Source organism: Fragaria vesca, linkage group LG3 (genome assembly GCF_000184155.1).
Source record: "Fragaria vesca subsp. vesca linkage group LG3, FraVesHawaii_1.0, whole genome shotgun sequence".
In the NCBI taxonomy this organism is placed as follows: Eukaryota; Viridiplantae; Streptophyta; class Magnoliopsida; order Rosales; family Rosaceae; genus Fragaria; species Fragaria vesca.
In genome coordinates, this window is record NC_020493.1 from 1,749,362 (window position 1) to 1,765,765 (window position 16,404).

At 39.2% G+C, this 16,404-nt stretch overlaps 2 protein-coding genes and 2 pseudogenes across 2 annotated transcripts; 2 read left to right on the forward strand and 2 right to left on the reverse strand.

The window, feature by feature from the left end:
- The first annotated feature begins 331 nt into the window (after positions 1-331).
- On the forward strand, positions 332-2,450 carry LOC101299280 (annotated as a pseudogene).
- Positions 2,451-2,818: 368 nt separating this feature from the next.
- LOC101299565 lies at positions 2,819-5,788 on the forward strand (annotated as a pseudogene).
- Positions 5,789-6,087: 299 nt separating this feature from the next.
- Positions 6,088-9,068, reverse strand: LOC101292578 (OBERON-like protein-like). The gene is made up of 3 exons (XM_004293410.1): positions 9,015-9,068; positions 7,196-8,358; positions 6,088-6,915 (listed from the first exon to the last, which is right to left on the reverse strand). Exons 2-3 carry the CDS (start codon positions 8,328-8,330, stop codon positions 6,296-6,298), a joined length of 1,755 nt encoding a protein of 584 aa, XP_004293458.1. The 5' UTR covers positions 8,331-8,358; positions 9,015-9,068; the 3' UTR covers positions 6,088-6,295.
- Positions 9,069-9,768: 700 nt separating this feature from the next.
- LOC101292873 (heat shock protein 90-like) lies at positions 9,769-15,105 on the reverse strand. The gene is made up of 20 exons (XM_004293411.1): positions 14,961-15,105; positions 14,430-14,630; positions 14,264-14,337; positions 13,952-14,077; positions 13,759-13,852; positions 13,593-13,676; positions 13,246-13,389; positions 13,026-13,139; positions 12,895-12,951; positions 12,693-12,767; positions 12,492-12,596; positions 12,158-12,298; positions 11,967-12,059; positions 11,790-11,867; positions 11,211-11,465; positions 11,009-11,111; positions 10,731-10,905; positions 10,547-10,652; positions 10,360-10,449; positions 9,769-10,200 (listed from the first exon to the last, which is right to left on the reverse strand). Exons 1-20 carry the CDS (start codon positions 15,063-15,065, stop codon positions 10,021-10,023), a joined length of 2,400 nt encoding a protein of 799 aa, XP_004293459.1. The 5' UTR covers positions 15,066-15,105; the 3' UTR covers positions 9,769-10,020.
- Between the last annotated feature and the right edge of the window lie 1,299 nt (positions 15,106-16,404).

Below are 16,404 nucleotides of genomic sequence, written 5' to 3' on the forward strand. Positions count from 1 at the left end.
TGAAAACCCAACAAAATTTTCCCTAAAAATTTGGATTTTTTTGAGATTTAAGGAGGAGAAGATTAGAATACTATAAGGAATAACAGAAGATAAATTGAGGAATTGAAGAATAAAGGCGTAATCATGTATAAACAAAGAGGAGATACAGACTGGTCGGGAAGTCATGTGGGCTTGACCGAAGAAAAATGCATCTATCAAAAAAAAGAAAACATAATTTACTTTTTTTTTTTTTTTTTTGTTTAACTCCAAAAAACTTGGTTGGGCTTGAGCCCTTCCCCTCATTGCTTTGGCTCCGCCACTGCCCGGTTTAAGCTTTTTTTACACCCGAGCCATGCACCATATTTTACCCTACTTGGAGGTGGAAGACTTTGATAACAGAATGGTGGATTATTGTGTTAAGCAATTCAAGACGAAACATAAAGTCGACATCACTGGAAATCTGGAAATCCCAAGGCTCTTAGCTAGGAGGTTGCCAAATGCCTGTGAAAATGCAGAGGAAGCTTTCATTCATGTCTGAGACTGACATTGACATTGACTGTCTGGACAAGGGTATTGATTTCTTCTCAACTATTACTCGTGCTAAATTTGAGCAACTCAATATGGATTTATTCAACAAATGTATGGAGCCAGTAATTAAAGAAGTGTCTTGAAGATGCTAAAATGGAGATAATCAGTGATCATGATATTGTTTTTGCTTGTGGCTCTTCTAGAATTCCAAAGGTCCAGCAACTACTTCAAGGTAAAGAGTTATGCAAGGGCATCCATCCTGATGAGGCTATTGAGCAAGGTGCTGCTGTTCAAGCTGCCGTTTTGAATAGTAGCAATTTCTCTGGGAAGCTTCAAAATTCACTCTTTTGGATGTGACCCCTCTGTCACTTGGTGTGGAGAACTGGAGATTAAAGACTATGTAATGTGTTTTGTCATTCCAAAAAACACAAAAATTCCCATCAAGAAGAATACAACTTTAGGTACTATGTGTGACAATCAAAGTGCTGTCTCCTTCCCTATTTTTGAGGGAAACAACGTTTGATAACAACTACTTGGGTGAATTTGATATTGATGGCATTCCTCCAGCTCCTGCGGGTGAAGCAAAATTTGATGTATGCTTCAACATTGATGCAAATGGAATCCTGAGTGTTACTGCTAAGGATATATCCACTGGCCGGGAGGAAGGGATCACAATTAACTGTGTTAGTAATTTTTTTTTTTTTTTTTTTGTAGGGAATTGAGAAGGTGCAGTAAGAAATGGCATGATATTACTACACAAGAATTCCATATAATCAAGCAAACCATGTCAACTCATTGTATGTCTGTCTTCAACAAAGAAGTGGAAGGGGGTATTCCTCCAAACTCCACTATTGCATTTGAGTTATTAATCAAAATCCCAATTCAATCTTCAACAAAAAATCACTGCTGATTTTTAATCTTTGTATGTTTGCTAGAACCTATAACTCTTCTCTCTCTATATGCAGTTCCAGAAGCTAACCATAGTAGAAAAGAGTGGCAAACAAAGAAAGAAACAAAATCCAACGCGGAAGAAGACCGAGAAAAATATTTCGGAAACAGACGAAAGACGGCGATTTTTTGTGGATGCCTTTCTACTGAGAGAAGCTGACAAGATATATGTACTTGACTTGACTTGGTAGCATCTATTTGCCCACAGATTTATAGCTCGCATCTGTGGATATATATAATTTCTTCTTCTTGTTTGTCGATTAAGAAAAAGAACAACCATACCACACTACAAAGAAAAACCCCAACCGGAAGGCAGTGTTCGTAGAGAGAGGAAGCTGAGAAGACCAAGTGAAAAGAGAAGGTGTCTGGTTATGTGATATTGTGATAGAACAACAACCGATCATGTATGTAATTTCGCAGCAAGGCATTGATCGACTAGTCCTTTTAATAGTTTTCAATACTCAAAACATAACAAAAAGATTAATACAATCCGCGTTTCTTTGACAAGTGCGTGAATCTCCAAAATCATTAAAAAGAATGTGAGGGGGTCATTTAACTCTAAGCGAAGTCCCAACTCAAAACTTACACAAGAAATTGGTTTGCTTTTCCAGCGATAAGATTTATATCTTGAAATTATGTCAATTTATTGAGTTTAATGTTGTGATCAGTAACTCTGTATGCAAACACAGCTTGATCAACAAATGTTATAAACAACTCTAAATAAACTATCTGATCATTAACACTCTAAAATTCGAAAACAATCTGCCAAATTAAGAGACTTTTACTTCACAATTGAGTTGGGAATAAAGCAATCACCAATCTTAAGATCATACCTAGACACATAATTAACCTCTCCTCCACTCTTCGACCATGTTGAAATCAACATCATCATACTACAGGAATATACTAAGTACTTAAGCAAACCTACACTCCTTTCTCTTCTTTCTCTATTTCAATCCATAAACTTGCAGGCTGAGGATATCAATTATGACTAGAGAGAAGACTTTGAATATGCAAAGTAAACAGACTTGCTACTTCGTTTTCTTCTTTCAATTCATAAACTAACTAGTTGCAAGTATTTGAGGATAAACTAGCTAGTTGATCATTTTCTTTCCTTTATCTTTTTAAAAAAAAAAAAAAACGAGTAGACAGACTTTTCCTCAAGTTTTTGGCAATATTTTCCTTGCAGGTTCTGGGTTCTTGCCCGAGTCTATCTATTGACTTGGAGCACGTAATGATTTGGTACCCAGATATATATATATATACGCCTTCTCGACCATCTATATTTCTTGTACAAAGTTTTCTAGCTAAGCCCTTCATTTTATTGATTCTTGTTCAAAAGTACGTACTTTTTAAGCTAAAAATGGCAGGAAAAGAGCATGCAATCGGAATCGATCTTGGGACAACTTATTCATGCGTAGCAGTGTGGGAGCGCGATCATATAGAGGTCATAGTGAACGATCAGGGCAAGAGAATGACTCCTTCCTACGTTGCCTTTAATGATACAGAGCAAATGGCTGGTGATACAGCATTCAACCAGGTCATGAGTAACCCAACCAACTCAATCTATGGTAAGTTTTTGTTTTCCCAGACCTGCTTCTACATATACAGGCATACGTACAGCAGACATATGGAACTAGACTGGTAGATTAGTATTCCTCCAAACATGCCGAAATTAACTTGCTAAAAGATTCATGTTTACTTCTTCATCTCCCAAACCCATCTATTTTTCCCTTCATCAACACACCATTCAAAAAAAAAAAAAAAAAACTCGTTTTTTATTAGTTAATAAACTTAAATGCTACAACGAGTCTTCTGTGAGTAGAACTTAACGACCTCCCATTTAGAAAGAGGAAACTATGCCACTAGACTAAATGATATTGGAAAAACCTCAAATAACTTACTGCATGTGTTGACTATAGAAGAAAAAAAAAGGACTAAATATTGTTTTCTCCCTCAACTTTTGTTGAAAAAAAAAGAAGTTACGGTGTAATAGACATTTTGTCATGGAAGAGATTGCGACATGAGCAAGGTAAAGGAGATTATGAGTAGAGAGTAACGGTAGACCTATTGGTTCAAAATTGAGAGATGAAGACATCTCTTCCATTATGCTTAGAAAGATGCGAGAGGTTGCAGAGGCCTACATAGGCTCAACTGTGAGGAATGCTGTCATCACTGTCCCTGCTAACTTCAATGACTCGCAACGTCAAGCTACAAAAAGTGCTGCTGTCACTGCCGGCCTAAACGTGTTGCGTATTATCAATGAACCGACTGCCGCGGCAATTGCTTATGGCATTGACAAGAAGGCTGGTTGGTATAGCAAGAGAACTGTGATGATATTTGATTTGGGCGGTGGTACTTTAGATGTGTCGCTGCTCACCATTGATGGTGATGGTGTCTTTGAAGTGAACGCCACGGCGGGAGACACTCATCTTGGAGGTGAAGATTTTGATCACAAAATGGTCGATTACTGTGTTCAGGAATTCAAAAGGAAGAATGGTGTGGATGTCAGTAAGAACTTCAAGGCTCTTAGGAAGCTGAGAAATGCTTGCGAGATGGCAAAGAAATCACTGTCATCTTGTTTGACGACTAGATTTGAAATCGACTGCTTGGCAGACGGTATTGATTTCTGTATAACTATCACCCGGGCCAAATTCGAACAATTGAACATGGATTTCTTCAACAAATGTATGGAGCCAGTAAAGAAGTGCTTGAAAGATGCTAACATGGAGGTTAGTCGTGTCCATGAAGTTGTTCTTGCTGGTGGCTCTTCTAGGATTCCCAAAGTGCAGCAGCTACTACAAGATATGTTCAAGGGGAAGGAGCTGTGCAAAGGTATTAATGCTGATGAGGCAATCGCATATGGCGCCGCTGTTCAAGCTGCAGTCTTGAATGGCGAAGATCTAACCGGGAAACTCCAAGGCTTCTGCCTCTTCGATGTCACCCCTCTATCACTTGGACTTGAGATTAAGAATGATGTTAGTGGCGAGTTAGTCATGAATGTGGTGATTCCAAGAAACTCTAGGATTCCCGTTCAGATGAAAACGACCCTAACTACTACCACGGACAACCAAGTTGTGGTAAGTTTTCCCGTATATGAGGGTGAGGATGAAGTAGCGAAGAACAATAACTTTCTGGGTAAATTCACCCTTTCTGACATTCCACCAGCTCCCGAAGGTGTTCCTTTGTTCGATGTTTGCTTTGATATTGATGCCAATGGTATACTGATTGTGTCTGCTAAGGACAGGTCGACTGGCCAGGAGAAACAGATTACAATCAATACTGACGGACGTGGGAAAAAATAAGTGAAAAAGATAATATAGGAGGAGACAATAAGACATAAGCATGCAGTGTGTAGCTGTTTGGATGATGGATCAAAATTTTGGCCGGGGAGTGCCTTGCAACATTTCGACGAGCCCTCATTTGCTAGCTTGGTTGTACACGAGCCTAGGCTTGGTAAAGGCTTGCAGATATGTAATTTGTATATTTTTTCTATGAGACCTATGATTTGTTGTCTTACCTTAGGTGTCATGTCATATAAGTAATTTTGTAATTTTTATTTTCTAATTAATCCTGCAACGTGAACATATAAGAACTGAACGAATAATAAAAAAAAAACAACCATAATTTAGTCAAAGAACAATATCCATATATTATTAGCTTCTTTCTTTCAGTATTTGAGTTTGATAGATTTTGCTTTAGTATTTATAGTTAGATGTTGTTTTAGTATTAATAGTTGTATATCTGCTGGTCTTTTCTGTATGAGCTTCTACCTCTATTTTGTGAGCATAGATTAATATATAGATATTAATGATGTAGATAATTTCAACGCTAAGAGACAAGCTACTATGCTGGATTATTTGAGCACAATTTCATGCTTAAACCACCTACCTATGCTGGTTTAGTTGGAAGGCAAACTAAGCTATAAATTACACTAGTAAGTAGTAGCTCAAGGAGTTAAACTTGCACTGCCCATTTGTACCAAATGGCTTTCTGGTTTTTCGCCCTTCTACTATTTTCAGTTGGAGATTCTAAACATGCAACTCCCATCAACCAATCTCATCTGCAGGCAGCCATGGCCGACATGAGAAAGGGGTCTTACCACGGATTTGTTCTTCTCCTGAAGATCGTAAACAGCAGCATCCCGGACTCGCTGTGGAATTCCGACATAACTTTCTTCATGCCAAATGATGAGGAATTATCAGACTCTGCCATCTCCCAGAATTCATCTTCAGCCACTCAATCCCAACTGCACTGCACCTCGAGCATTTGTTACATTAACCAAATGGAACTCTTGTTCCATCAAATATTCCAAGCAAGATCATCAGCATAACCAATTCCAAAAGATCAGGCCTGCTTGTAAACAACGCCAGAATTGTACCTCCAAATGTGTGCAGAAGCTGTACGATTAGGTGTCATGGTATTGACACAGCTATGAGATTTGAGAATTTCATGTTTACCACACAGAAATGTAACAGGATTAATCCACCTACTGACCTAAAGATGACTCCAACATGGCATTGAGCCTGAAATTAGTTAGAACCTAATAACCCACTGTAATGAAGACAACAACAATAAGATGCCTCATTCTGTCCACAGACAAATTTTCTTCAATAATAGAAAGATGTGTATGGCACAAAACACCAGCAAACATGTACTTTGATATACACAAGGGAAAGTAATCAGGTGCATTTAACTAGAGCATCAGTAGATAGACAAACCACAGATGCTCACAGATCATAATAATCAAGAGTCGGCCACATTCAAACTAGTTTTCACCATGAAAATAACAATACTACTACTGAAATAAAATACAGAACATACAAGAAAAAAAGGTTCCTCAAGGATTTTTTCTGAAAGGATGGCGTTCATTTGGCAGGCAGTCCGTCTTCGGAGCACCACTGTAAAGCAGATCATGCATTTTCGAATACATCAGCATCTGAGAAGGGTCAATACTACCACCACTGTTCTGAGATGACCGGGAACTTTCTTGGAGTTTGATCTTCTCAAACAGATATTGCTTCTCAGCCTCAGCTTCACTCAATCGTTGTTTCAAGTAACTAGTAGCATATTCTTCCTCCGATTTATCTGACTTGGCAAGAGCAATCCTCTGGAGCCTGTCAGCCTCTCGTTTAGCCTCATTGGCCTTGAGTTGAAACATATCAGCCTCTGCGTTTTTTAGCCTCACAATTTTCTCCAGCTCTTCAACTTGTTGCTTCTTTTTTTGCCTCTCAAGCTTTAGTTCTTGAACTTCCCTGGCCTTGTCCTGGAGTTCCCTATCACAAGCCTCTACAGCCATTCGGGCTTTCTTGTACATTCTCATCTTCTCATCAGCCACCATTTCCATTTTCCTTATGGCCTCCTGTACCACTTCAGCAATTCGGTTACAAGCCTCCTGTGGCGCTATCAGCCGTCCACCTTCCCCATTTTCCAGGCTCTTTGGAGAGTCTACTTCTAGCTCTACATTAAGAAAATCAAATCATGACAACATAAGTAGAAAACATTAAAAAAGAAACAGTCAAAGAAGAATAGTTGACATAAACATAGTATGCAGACATTGGAAGTTATGCCATAAGTTCACCAAAGAATCATCTTACAGGTGGAATTTAATTAGCCAATGAACCAAGATTATTATTCTTCAACGAGAGTTGAAAGTATGCACATCATGAATTCCCTAGAAAGCAAATCAAATTTCACAACATGCAGGAAATGAACTAAAATGCAACAAACCAATTAGTACCTTGGAAGAAAATCAATATTGCTCTGCAAGTGGCTGTTGAATCTGCAACTCCATTCTTTATCTTTTCTTTAAGTTCCTCACATTTCCAGAAGAGTTTTTGCCCTCGAGGATCTTCACTTCCATGAAAAATCCTACTAACAAAATCAAGCTCCCTCATCAATGCCTCCCTTTCCCAAGCAGGTGCGCAGTGTTGAAACACATCTTTGACCCAACCCAGTAGTTCAGATGTCCTATTGCAAGCTCGGCACCTAAAAAGCATTTCTGTTGGCCCTGCTCCACTCTTAACAGAAACACCCATGCTGATCAAACCATCACGGATCGCACAGTCAGTGTGAGTCCAATGAGAACACAAATCACAACCAACCCAACGGCAAGTGTTCACTTCAAAATCAAACTTGTTACAGATTACACACATACAAAGGTTGCAGAAACCATTTCTTTTGGTGCATATCTCACAGGTGCAATCATCAGCTGGAATCTGGTTTTGGCATGCTATATTTCTGCATCTCTTGTACACAAAAACTTCAATAAGGGAAGTTTGCGACAGACTGATATTCGGATGCAAGAATGCCAGAATCCCAGTATTAATAGCAACAAGAATTTCAAGCTGTACTCGATGTGCCCTAATCAATGTCTTAGCAGTTAAATCAGTTCTACTCTGAACAAGCTTTTGCAAAATAAAAAATTCCTCCCTTTGCTGCGAACCACCATTCCCATCAAGGATGACTCTCAGGTTGTTCTTCAATTCTTCAAGAAACTCATCAGGTAGGTGATTCATCTTCTCACAGACTATATCAACTCTATCTCTTGCTATGTCCCGAAGAGATATCTTATCAGCACTGGAAAGACGCCGAATGACCGATTGTTCAGGAAAATCATTTTCTACTTTTCCATTCTCCATCTTCTTAGCCATTATAGCCTCTGCAGTAGGCCAAGTTTCTCGAGAACTAGCACTCTCAGTTGGGGACTCATGTACGTGATCGGAATTTGACCTGGGTTCTTCAGGGGACAGCCGAGCATCTGAAGAGACAAGTGATAGTGATGTCTGTAGTCCCCCAGCTCGTGGTTGCTGACGTGGAGGAAGCATTCTCGATGAAGGTTGTTGGTTTATATTGGAACCAGATGATGTACCCATCCACCAGTTCTGCTAATTCCTGCAGAAGCTGAAAAAAATAAAGTGTCAATAACCAGTACCGTAGCGACTACATTGTACATGAAGCTCCCCTAAAAAACATACATTCTGAATTCTAAAGACTCTAACTCCAAAAGGAACTTGCCACAATTTTAAATCGTCCCTGCCCTGAAAGAAAACATATCGACACACAATACAACGATCTGTTGGAGGATTTCAGTTACATTAAAAATGGCTGGACTTAGAAAACTATATACCCCAAAAGACTTGTAATCACAAAAAGACCTAGTCTTAGCATGAAACTCGAAAATTCTACAGAGTTCAATCTTTTCGGTATCAAACTGAAGCTGAATCTTAAGCTTGCCTATGCCCAAATCACTCTCCGATCCTCAAAACAACTGAAACAAAAACCCCTAAATTAGAGAAAAGGAATAACCTTCAGCCACTGCAAGACTAAGCTAGGGAGAGATTCAGTTATCAAACAACACAAAAACCCCAACAAAATATCAAATTTCAGTTGAATCTGCTTAGCACCATGATCTGAGTCGAGACGGAGATGCCTATTTGACTTGGAAAAAGTTCACACGGTGAATCAAATCAAAACAAAGACAGAGCTGTCGAAACTAAAACCTTTCATTTACAAGAGTTTTCAACACAAAGAAGTGAGAGCAAGAAGAGAGAAGTCACCAGAGGAATCGGCGGAGGAGATTGAGACAACGGACAACGGAAATCGGAAGGCAGACGCGGAGAAAGAGAGGGGAGGGGACTCGGTTTTATTTTATTCCTTTCTTTTATATTTTCGTTCCGATTTTGTCCCTGCGAAACGGTAACGGCTTTTTACCGGGGAAAATGAGTCCACGGCGGTGAAGACTGAGAAATAAGCTGCGGTTGACGACCGGCTCGGTCGGTTTGGTTGGGAATGCACAGGCTTTAGCACCGGTTCTTCCGGTTCATTTGTGTTTCTTGGTCAGTTATCACGCATGATGACACCATTTGCTGACGAGGGTATACTTGTCATTTGGTCCCGTCTGCTTTGACTTTAGGACCACCGCGTCTTTTTTGACAAAATGTTACGGCCGGCGGACATAAATGAAATTAGCTTAATTTCTCTGTTAATTTTTAAACGGTTAAAAATTAAAATTATAAATTTACAATAGAACCAAATAGTCCTGGTTAGAACCGCTCCATTCAAACCTATATAAATAAAAGAGTTCGAACACACACATATATATTAGTTCCGATGCAAGTATTTTCAGTAAAAATCATTTCAATATAGATCAATTAACTTAAAAAATTTTAAGTGCCATAGAAGTTGTCAAATTTTGATTAGAGTTGAGAGAATTATTCTTCACAGTTTGCAGCTTAGTGAACAAAATCATCGGCTTTTAAGCTCATGACGGAAGAATTTTGTTACCAAATATCGAAAATGGTACGAGAGTTTGGGAAATCCGATACTACTCAAACTAGTCATTCAGTCACCACTTCACCACAAAGAATGAAAGAACTGAACCAGTCTGAAATATATATAATTATTATTGAATAAGGCCATGGCCATAACAGTGCCTACTCTCGAGGAATACATCATGATACTCATCTCCAGACAATATGAACACCAACCACACTGGAATTGTGCAAGAAAGGAAAATTTCTTTGTGCACCCCTAAACTCTAACAAAAAACTTGCTTTGCGCTTCTCATTTCTGGTTATCAGCTACGACTGGCTCAACCACCTCAGCCTCCAATGTCTCCATGGTGGGCTCTGGCAGAACCACTGGAGCCTCCTGCACCTCTGCAACAGGTGTGGACCATTTCCCCGAAAGAGCCAACCCCATCATCTCATAAATCTTTCCGCCCAGCTCTGCTGGATTCTCAGGCTGCATCAACATGTCAGGGTGTGTTAGAAGATCAGACATTTTACACAACATCTTTAACATAAATTCTCATTTTTTGTGCCCTGAGCTCCTAGATGGTCATGTTACGCCAAATGATTCCTAGATCCTAAAGGCAGTTTTCAGATAAGAATCAATACTCACAGTGAAACCACTAGAAACCAAAGCTGCATCATACAAAAGATCGATAGCTCTCAAAGCATCTGCATCATCTGGGTTGATCCTGCTTGCAGCCTACAAAACAAACATTAGAGAGTTAGGGTACTTCGTGTATAAATGCCAAGTTTCAGTGATTGTAAGATTTAGGAACTAGGTTCTTTGTACAACATACATTCAAGTTTTGAATGATTTGGTGCTCGGGATTAATCTCAAAGACCCTTCTGCCTCTCATGTACTCTAAGCTAGAAGTATCCCCAACAGTTTGTGCCTTCATCAACCTGTGAAAAGTTCAACATGTTTAGGTGGATAACCTGTGTTATATGAATTCCTACATATACTTAACAGAAGTACTGTACCTCTCCATGTTGGCAGACCAACCAAACTTCCCAGATACAAGAACACAGGGTGATGTGCTGAGACGGTTTGAAATCTGAACACTAGCAACTTTATCACCTAATCGCTTCTTGATCCAATCACATGTTTGACCAAACTCCTGCTTAATCTCCTTTTCTTTTTCCTCATTCTTATCCCCTGCGGAAATCACATTCAGAAAATCTTAATCAGTAACCCCAGCAAGATACAGAGATTCCATCCACCCTTGGTGAAACAGATGGATAGGGCCCAATAAACTAACCTAAATCCAGGTCTTCCTTGCTAATATCAATAAAGTTCTTATCCTTGTATGATTTTAGGTTTGTAATGGCAACCTCATCAATAGGATCAACTAAATACAGCACCTGCAATAATGGCACACAACAAAATGCTCATCAACACAATAGAAGAGGAACTAAATAGAATACATCAAGCCATTTACTTATCAAATACTATGTACATACTTCAAGATCCTTCTGAAGAAGTTTCTCCAGGAATGGTGTTTTACTTGCGCTTGTCACACTGTCAGCAGCAATGTAATAGATATCCTTCTGCTCAGGTTTCATGTTCTCAACATATTCATCCAAGCTGATCATAACATCCTCACTTTGGGAAGAAAAAAATCTAAGCAACGGGGCAAGACGTTTATGATTCTCACGATCTTCAATGCAACCCAGTTTCAAGTGTTTGCCAAAATTTTCCCAGAACTTTTCATAATCCTGCATCAACCCACAAGGATAAGTTTAGAGAACATAAAGGAGAAGCACTATTTACATGTAGATAGCTGTTGTTAAGGTATTTGAAAGGAATAGGAATAATCTGCAAGAGGCAGAATCCATTACAAAGTACATCAATGCATGCAAGAGGCAGGCCTTGAAGTCAAGTACGGTAGAGAGATGTGAAGAAACTTCAGTTCAAGAGATGGACTAGAGGTTGTCATAATTATTGTGAGGAATAATGCCCAAGTCTTTTGACAACATTTCTAAGAGAATACAAAATATGCAAGCCCAAAGCTGAATAAGAATAGACAAGAAGAAACATACTTCTCTGTTTTCACTCAAGGATATTCCCAAAATCATGTCAAAGGCCTTCCGAACCAAACGCTTCCTCATAATCCGCACCTTCAAGTAGAGCAGAGAATCAATAGCTTATTAAAAAGATCAAATTAAACAAACTGAAAATGAGAATGTTTAAAGACGAGTGGTGTTGTCTGAACATACAATGCGACTCTCCTGAAGAATTTCACGTGAGACGTTGAGTGGAAGATCATTTGAATCCACAACACCTTTGACAAAGCTCAAGTATCGCGGGAACTATTCACGCCAATGCAAAACAAAACCAGACCCAATAAGCTCGTGTTTAAGAGAACACAATACAGTTGCACCAAGAAAAAACTTCACTTTTTGTTTACCAGTTCTCCATCAAAGTCATCTGAAATGAACACCCGTTTCACATGGAGCCTTATATTTTTGGTCTTGGGATTGATCATGTCATCCTTTCCCATAGGAGTAACAGCTGGCACATATAGTATAGACCTGAATTCTACTTCACCCTGCAGAATAACAACCACCAAAGCTTAGAAAATCTCATTCTATCCAAACTGTAGTGTTACTAATAATGTCTTTTAACTTTTTCTGATTGCCATTCAATTCAGCTAATTATAACACAACTTAAAACAGATATTATAACACAACTTAAAACAGAGGGACTTAAGGTTATAATAAGGGAGTAATAGTTGTGGATACCTCTGTTGTGAAGTGTGAAGAAGCCAGTGGGTCCAAGTATTCATTAAAAGTTCTCTTGTAGAACTCGTTGTAATCCTCTGTCGTGACTTCTTTAGGATTACGAAGCTGCACATACCAATTGGGAATGGCATATGATCACTACAACAGTAGCTAATGTACAAAGCAGAGCACATAACTGAATAAGAAACTTGTCCGACTCACCCATATCGGTTGTGTTTCATTAGTGAGATCCCAATCCCAATATTTCTCGACAACAGTCTTTGTTTTCTTCTTCTTCTGTTACAGTCAATTCATACAGCGGACATCAGTCATACATAAAGAGGTATTCTGAGATTTGCTTGAAGAGAGAACAACATTAGTCAATGGTTGGCATATCAAATAATATTGCAAAGCATAGAAGTACCTCAGTCTTGCCCTCTTCATCTTTTTTGGATTCAGTTGGATCCTCATCAACCTCAACCTGAAAAGAAATAGTTTCAGTATATCTCTAAACTCGTACAGAAGCAGTGAGAAGATAGGTTATAGAACGCTTACCTCTTTAGTGTATCCCTTTTCCTGCCACGTGTATATAGGGAAAGAAACAAACTGTGAATAGTTCTTCACAAGCTTCTGAATACGTTCTGGATGAGCAAAACCCTTGTCATCACGCTGCAAGTAGACACATAGGTAAGCAACATACAAAACAAAAAACTTGATCAGCTTGGAAATCGGGGGTCATAGATAAGTTATAATATGTATATGTATATGAACTGACCTTCAGATAAAGGGTCAGGCGGGTTCCCCTAGGAAGAATCTTCTCAGGGTCAGTCTCCTCCTGAATCGTATAAGAGCTAGCATTTGCCTCCCCTTGCCATACATATTGTTTGTCAGACTTCGGAGACTTTGTGGAGACAACAACCTACACCCAACAAGAGTTGATAAAGAACTGAACGGATCAATAGTAAGTTGTTACTGGGGCTGGTGGACCACCATCATCCCTCATAACTAAGGGATATGTCTCCTTAATTTAAGGAGAATGTAATCTATTGAAACTCTCCGAAGACAAGTGGTACCATGAAATGAGTAAGGAAGAATCTAAGGAGAGGAGATCCCAAGGCTTACCCGATCAGCAACCAGGAATGAGGAATAAAAGCCAACACCAAACTGACCGATTAAATTGTTATCACAACCAGCATCTTTACTATCCTGCTTATATAAACTTGTCAGCATATAATATAAATCAACGCATTGGAATTAAAAAAAAAAACAATTTTAACTATTTCTAGACCTTCAATGCCTTCAAAAACTTTGAAGTCCCACTTTGTGCAATTGTTCCCAAACAATCCACAAGCTCTTCCCGAGTCATACCGATGCCAGAATCACTTCACAGAAAGGATAGGCCAAAAAAACGGTATGAGGAAAATGAACTATTAAGGACATGGAAAGAGGGAAAACATATGGTAAAAAGCAGAAGGACTTACGTGATATTTATGATTCCATTGTCAGTATCAGTCTGGATACGGATATCAAGATCACCTCCACCCTTCAAAAGGTCAGGGTCTGTAACACTAAGAAACCGGAGCTTGTCCAAGGCATCACTCGCGTTGCTGCAGAGAGACACATAGTTCGATCAAGCATTACAATCAAAACCATAACTCAGTGCCAACAAAACTACAAACAATAAACAATTTCTCGTATGCCATTGTGTTTTAGGTAACCATTTCAGTATGAGAAAGTTTGCAGTGGCACCATTAAAGAAGCATCAATATAACATACGACATTGTCAAGGGTACCTGATAAGCTCTCGAAGGAACACCTCCTTGTTGCTGTACAAGCTGTTAACAATGAGGTCCATGAGGCGACTAACCTGCCATCATAAAGAAACAGAAGATACCTTTAACAAAGAAACCAAGCCTGGTACTAAAACCTTAAAAAGCCACAGCAGTTGGAATGACATACCTCAGCTTGATACTCATATTTCTCAACAGGTGGTGCACCTGTTGCATCCGAGGAGGAGGCTGCAGCAGTGGACTCATACCGATTGCCGCCAAAGTACAAGCCATTTTTCAAGTTCAATTGAGTTGTGGACTTGGCAGGGTTACATTTACCGCCGACTGACACTGAGTGCCATCTGACTTTGGTATCATTCTCTCCCACCACCTAAAAATCCAATGCAAAATAACAAAGCTTGAAACTTCAGTCTCTCCCAACAACTAAGAAATAAATTAACCTTCATCAAAGAATTTCCAGTCTCTAGTAATTAACTAACTACACATGAAACCAAAGCTAAACCAATCTAGAAACGAAAAGGGTATCTAGAATCGACAGTAAAAAATGAAAATTGACAGCACCCAGATATTGAAATGATTCATAAGCGAAAACCCAGTAACATAGATAACAATTTGAACCACCAAAAGCATAAAGATTGAGACTTTTCAACTTCATTATCTCAAATTGGGAAAACTAAGCCATGGGGTTATGAGAGCTCACCGTGCCGGAGTGAGGAGAAGAGCAGGAGATTGGGGCGGCGGCGTTCCGGTAAGGAGCGCCGTGGCGGAAGATGGAGGAGAGAGAGCGGCGAGAGATTCGGTGCATGGTGGCTGAGATTGATCGGAGAGAGAAGGATCACAAGTGTGACTGAGGAAGAAAGGCTGGGGTTTTAGTAGGGTTTCTGGTTGGGAAGCTTCTGGAGAGTGATGGGGACATTTTTGGGATTACATTATGAGCCCAAATAGAAATTTGGGCCTAGCGTTTTTGTGGTTTGGAGACATTTTTCAGTTGCTCTTCTATTCTTTGTACAACAATGGAGGGTGATTAGTATGAACAATCAATCTATGATCGAAATCATTGCAACAAATTTTTGTAATTTTCATTGTAATTATGAGGAAGAATCTAGTAGCGTTTGATGTTGTTGTTTATTGAATCGTGAATTCGTGATGAACTAATAATCATGTTTGCTCAAACAAACACCTTTTATTAATCGTTCGTTATAGTTGGACAAACATACAGTTGTTTTTCATAGAAATCCATCTTCTGTTGTTTTTTTTTAATGAATCGAAAAAGAAAAAAAAAAATCCATTTCTTGATTGTGAATCTCTTTCCAAAGTCTCATTGTATCTTAATTTGGTCATGCAAACCATTGAAGGACCAAAAATGGAGAGAGGGGGAGCAGTTTGCTCCTCCATTCCTTTTATTTCTTCCGTTATTTAGATGAATAAACACATTAGTCATATTTAGTTACATACTCCTCTTATATTACATACAAAGGAATAAAAGGATGAAAGAAACATGGAGAAGCCACAGAGATAGTGGAGGCAGGATGATCTGTTTACAGATGAAGAGATGTATCAAGCTCTGAATTGTCATATTTTCTTGAAGCACTTGTTGTGGTTGATGAGGTTGAGAATGGATGTGCAGTATTCATGCCACAATAATCAATATGCTTGGGCTGCAAATTGAGCCCCAGAGAGAGTGATGAGTCTGCTGCAGGAGTACTCGGCCTAAGAGGAAGCACCATATCGGATTGGAAAGAGAGCCTTGCAGGCTCAACATGCCTCGTTGGGGGCGCCACCCTTTCTGTCTCAGACAAAAACTGAAGAAGCTGTTGCTCCTCCCTCCTCTCTTTCACTTTCTGCAACTGTCTGAACCTCTCTTGCAAAAGAGCAATGGAAGAACTGACCATAATCGGATCAGAGCTTTGCCTGCCCATTGAAGATGAAGAGTTTAAAGGGTAAAGGGTGGGTGGTCTTTTGTTTGGTTTAGACTATGATTGGTTGTGAATGGCCAAAATGAACAAGTGTTTATATAGAAACTGTTTGTGTTGTGTTTAGCACTAAACTATGCAAAATGGGTATTTCTGAATGATTTTATGATGATGTAATACAAATACGAATCGGCTGCTGTGCTGCAAAAAAACAAGGAGAAAGGGCTGAAA

Bases quoted from the DNA above. Each gene is read 5' to 3' on its own strand.
- LOC101292873 (XM_004293411.1), bottom strand. From the start codon at position 15,065: ATGCACCGAATCTCTCGCCGCTCTCTCTCCTCCATCTTCCGCCACGGC. The intron at 14,078-14,263 runs GTACCCTTGACA...GTCTCTCTGCAG, and splicing joins TTCCTTCGAGAGCTTATCAG to CAACGCGAGTGATGCCTTGG. The intron at 10,906-11,008 runs GTTAGTTTATTG...TGATTTCCGCAG, and splicing joins CAAGGAAGACCTGGATTTAG to GGGATAAGAATGAGGAAAAA.
- LOC101292578 (XM_004293410.1), bottom strand. From the start codon at position 8,330: ATGGGTACATCATCTGGTTCCAATATAAACCAACAACCTTCATCGAGA. The intron at 6,916-7,195 runs GTACTAATTGGT...TTCTTAATGTAG, and splicing joins AATATTGATTTTCTTCCAAG to AGCTAGAAGTAGACTCTCCA.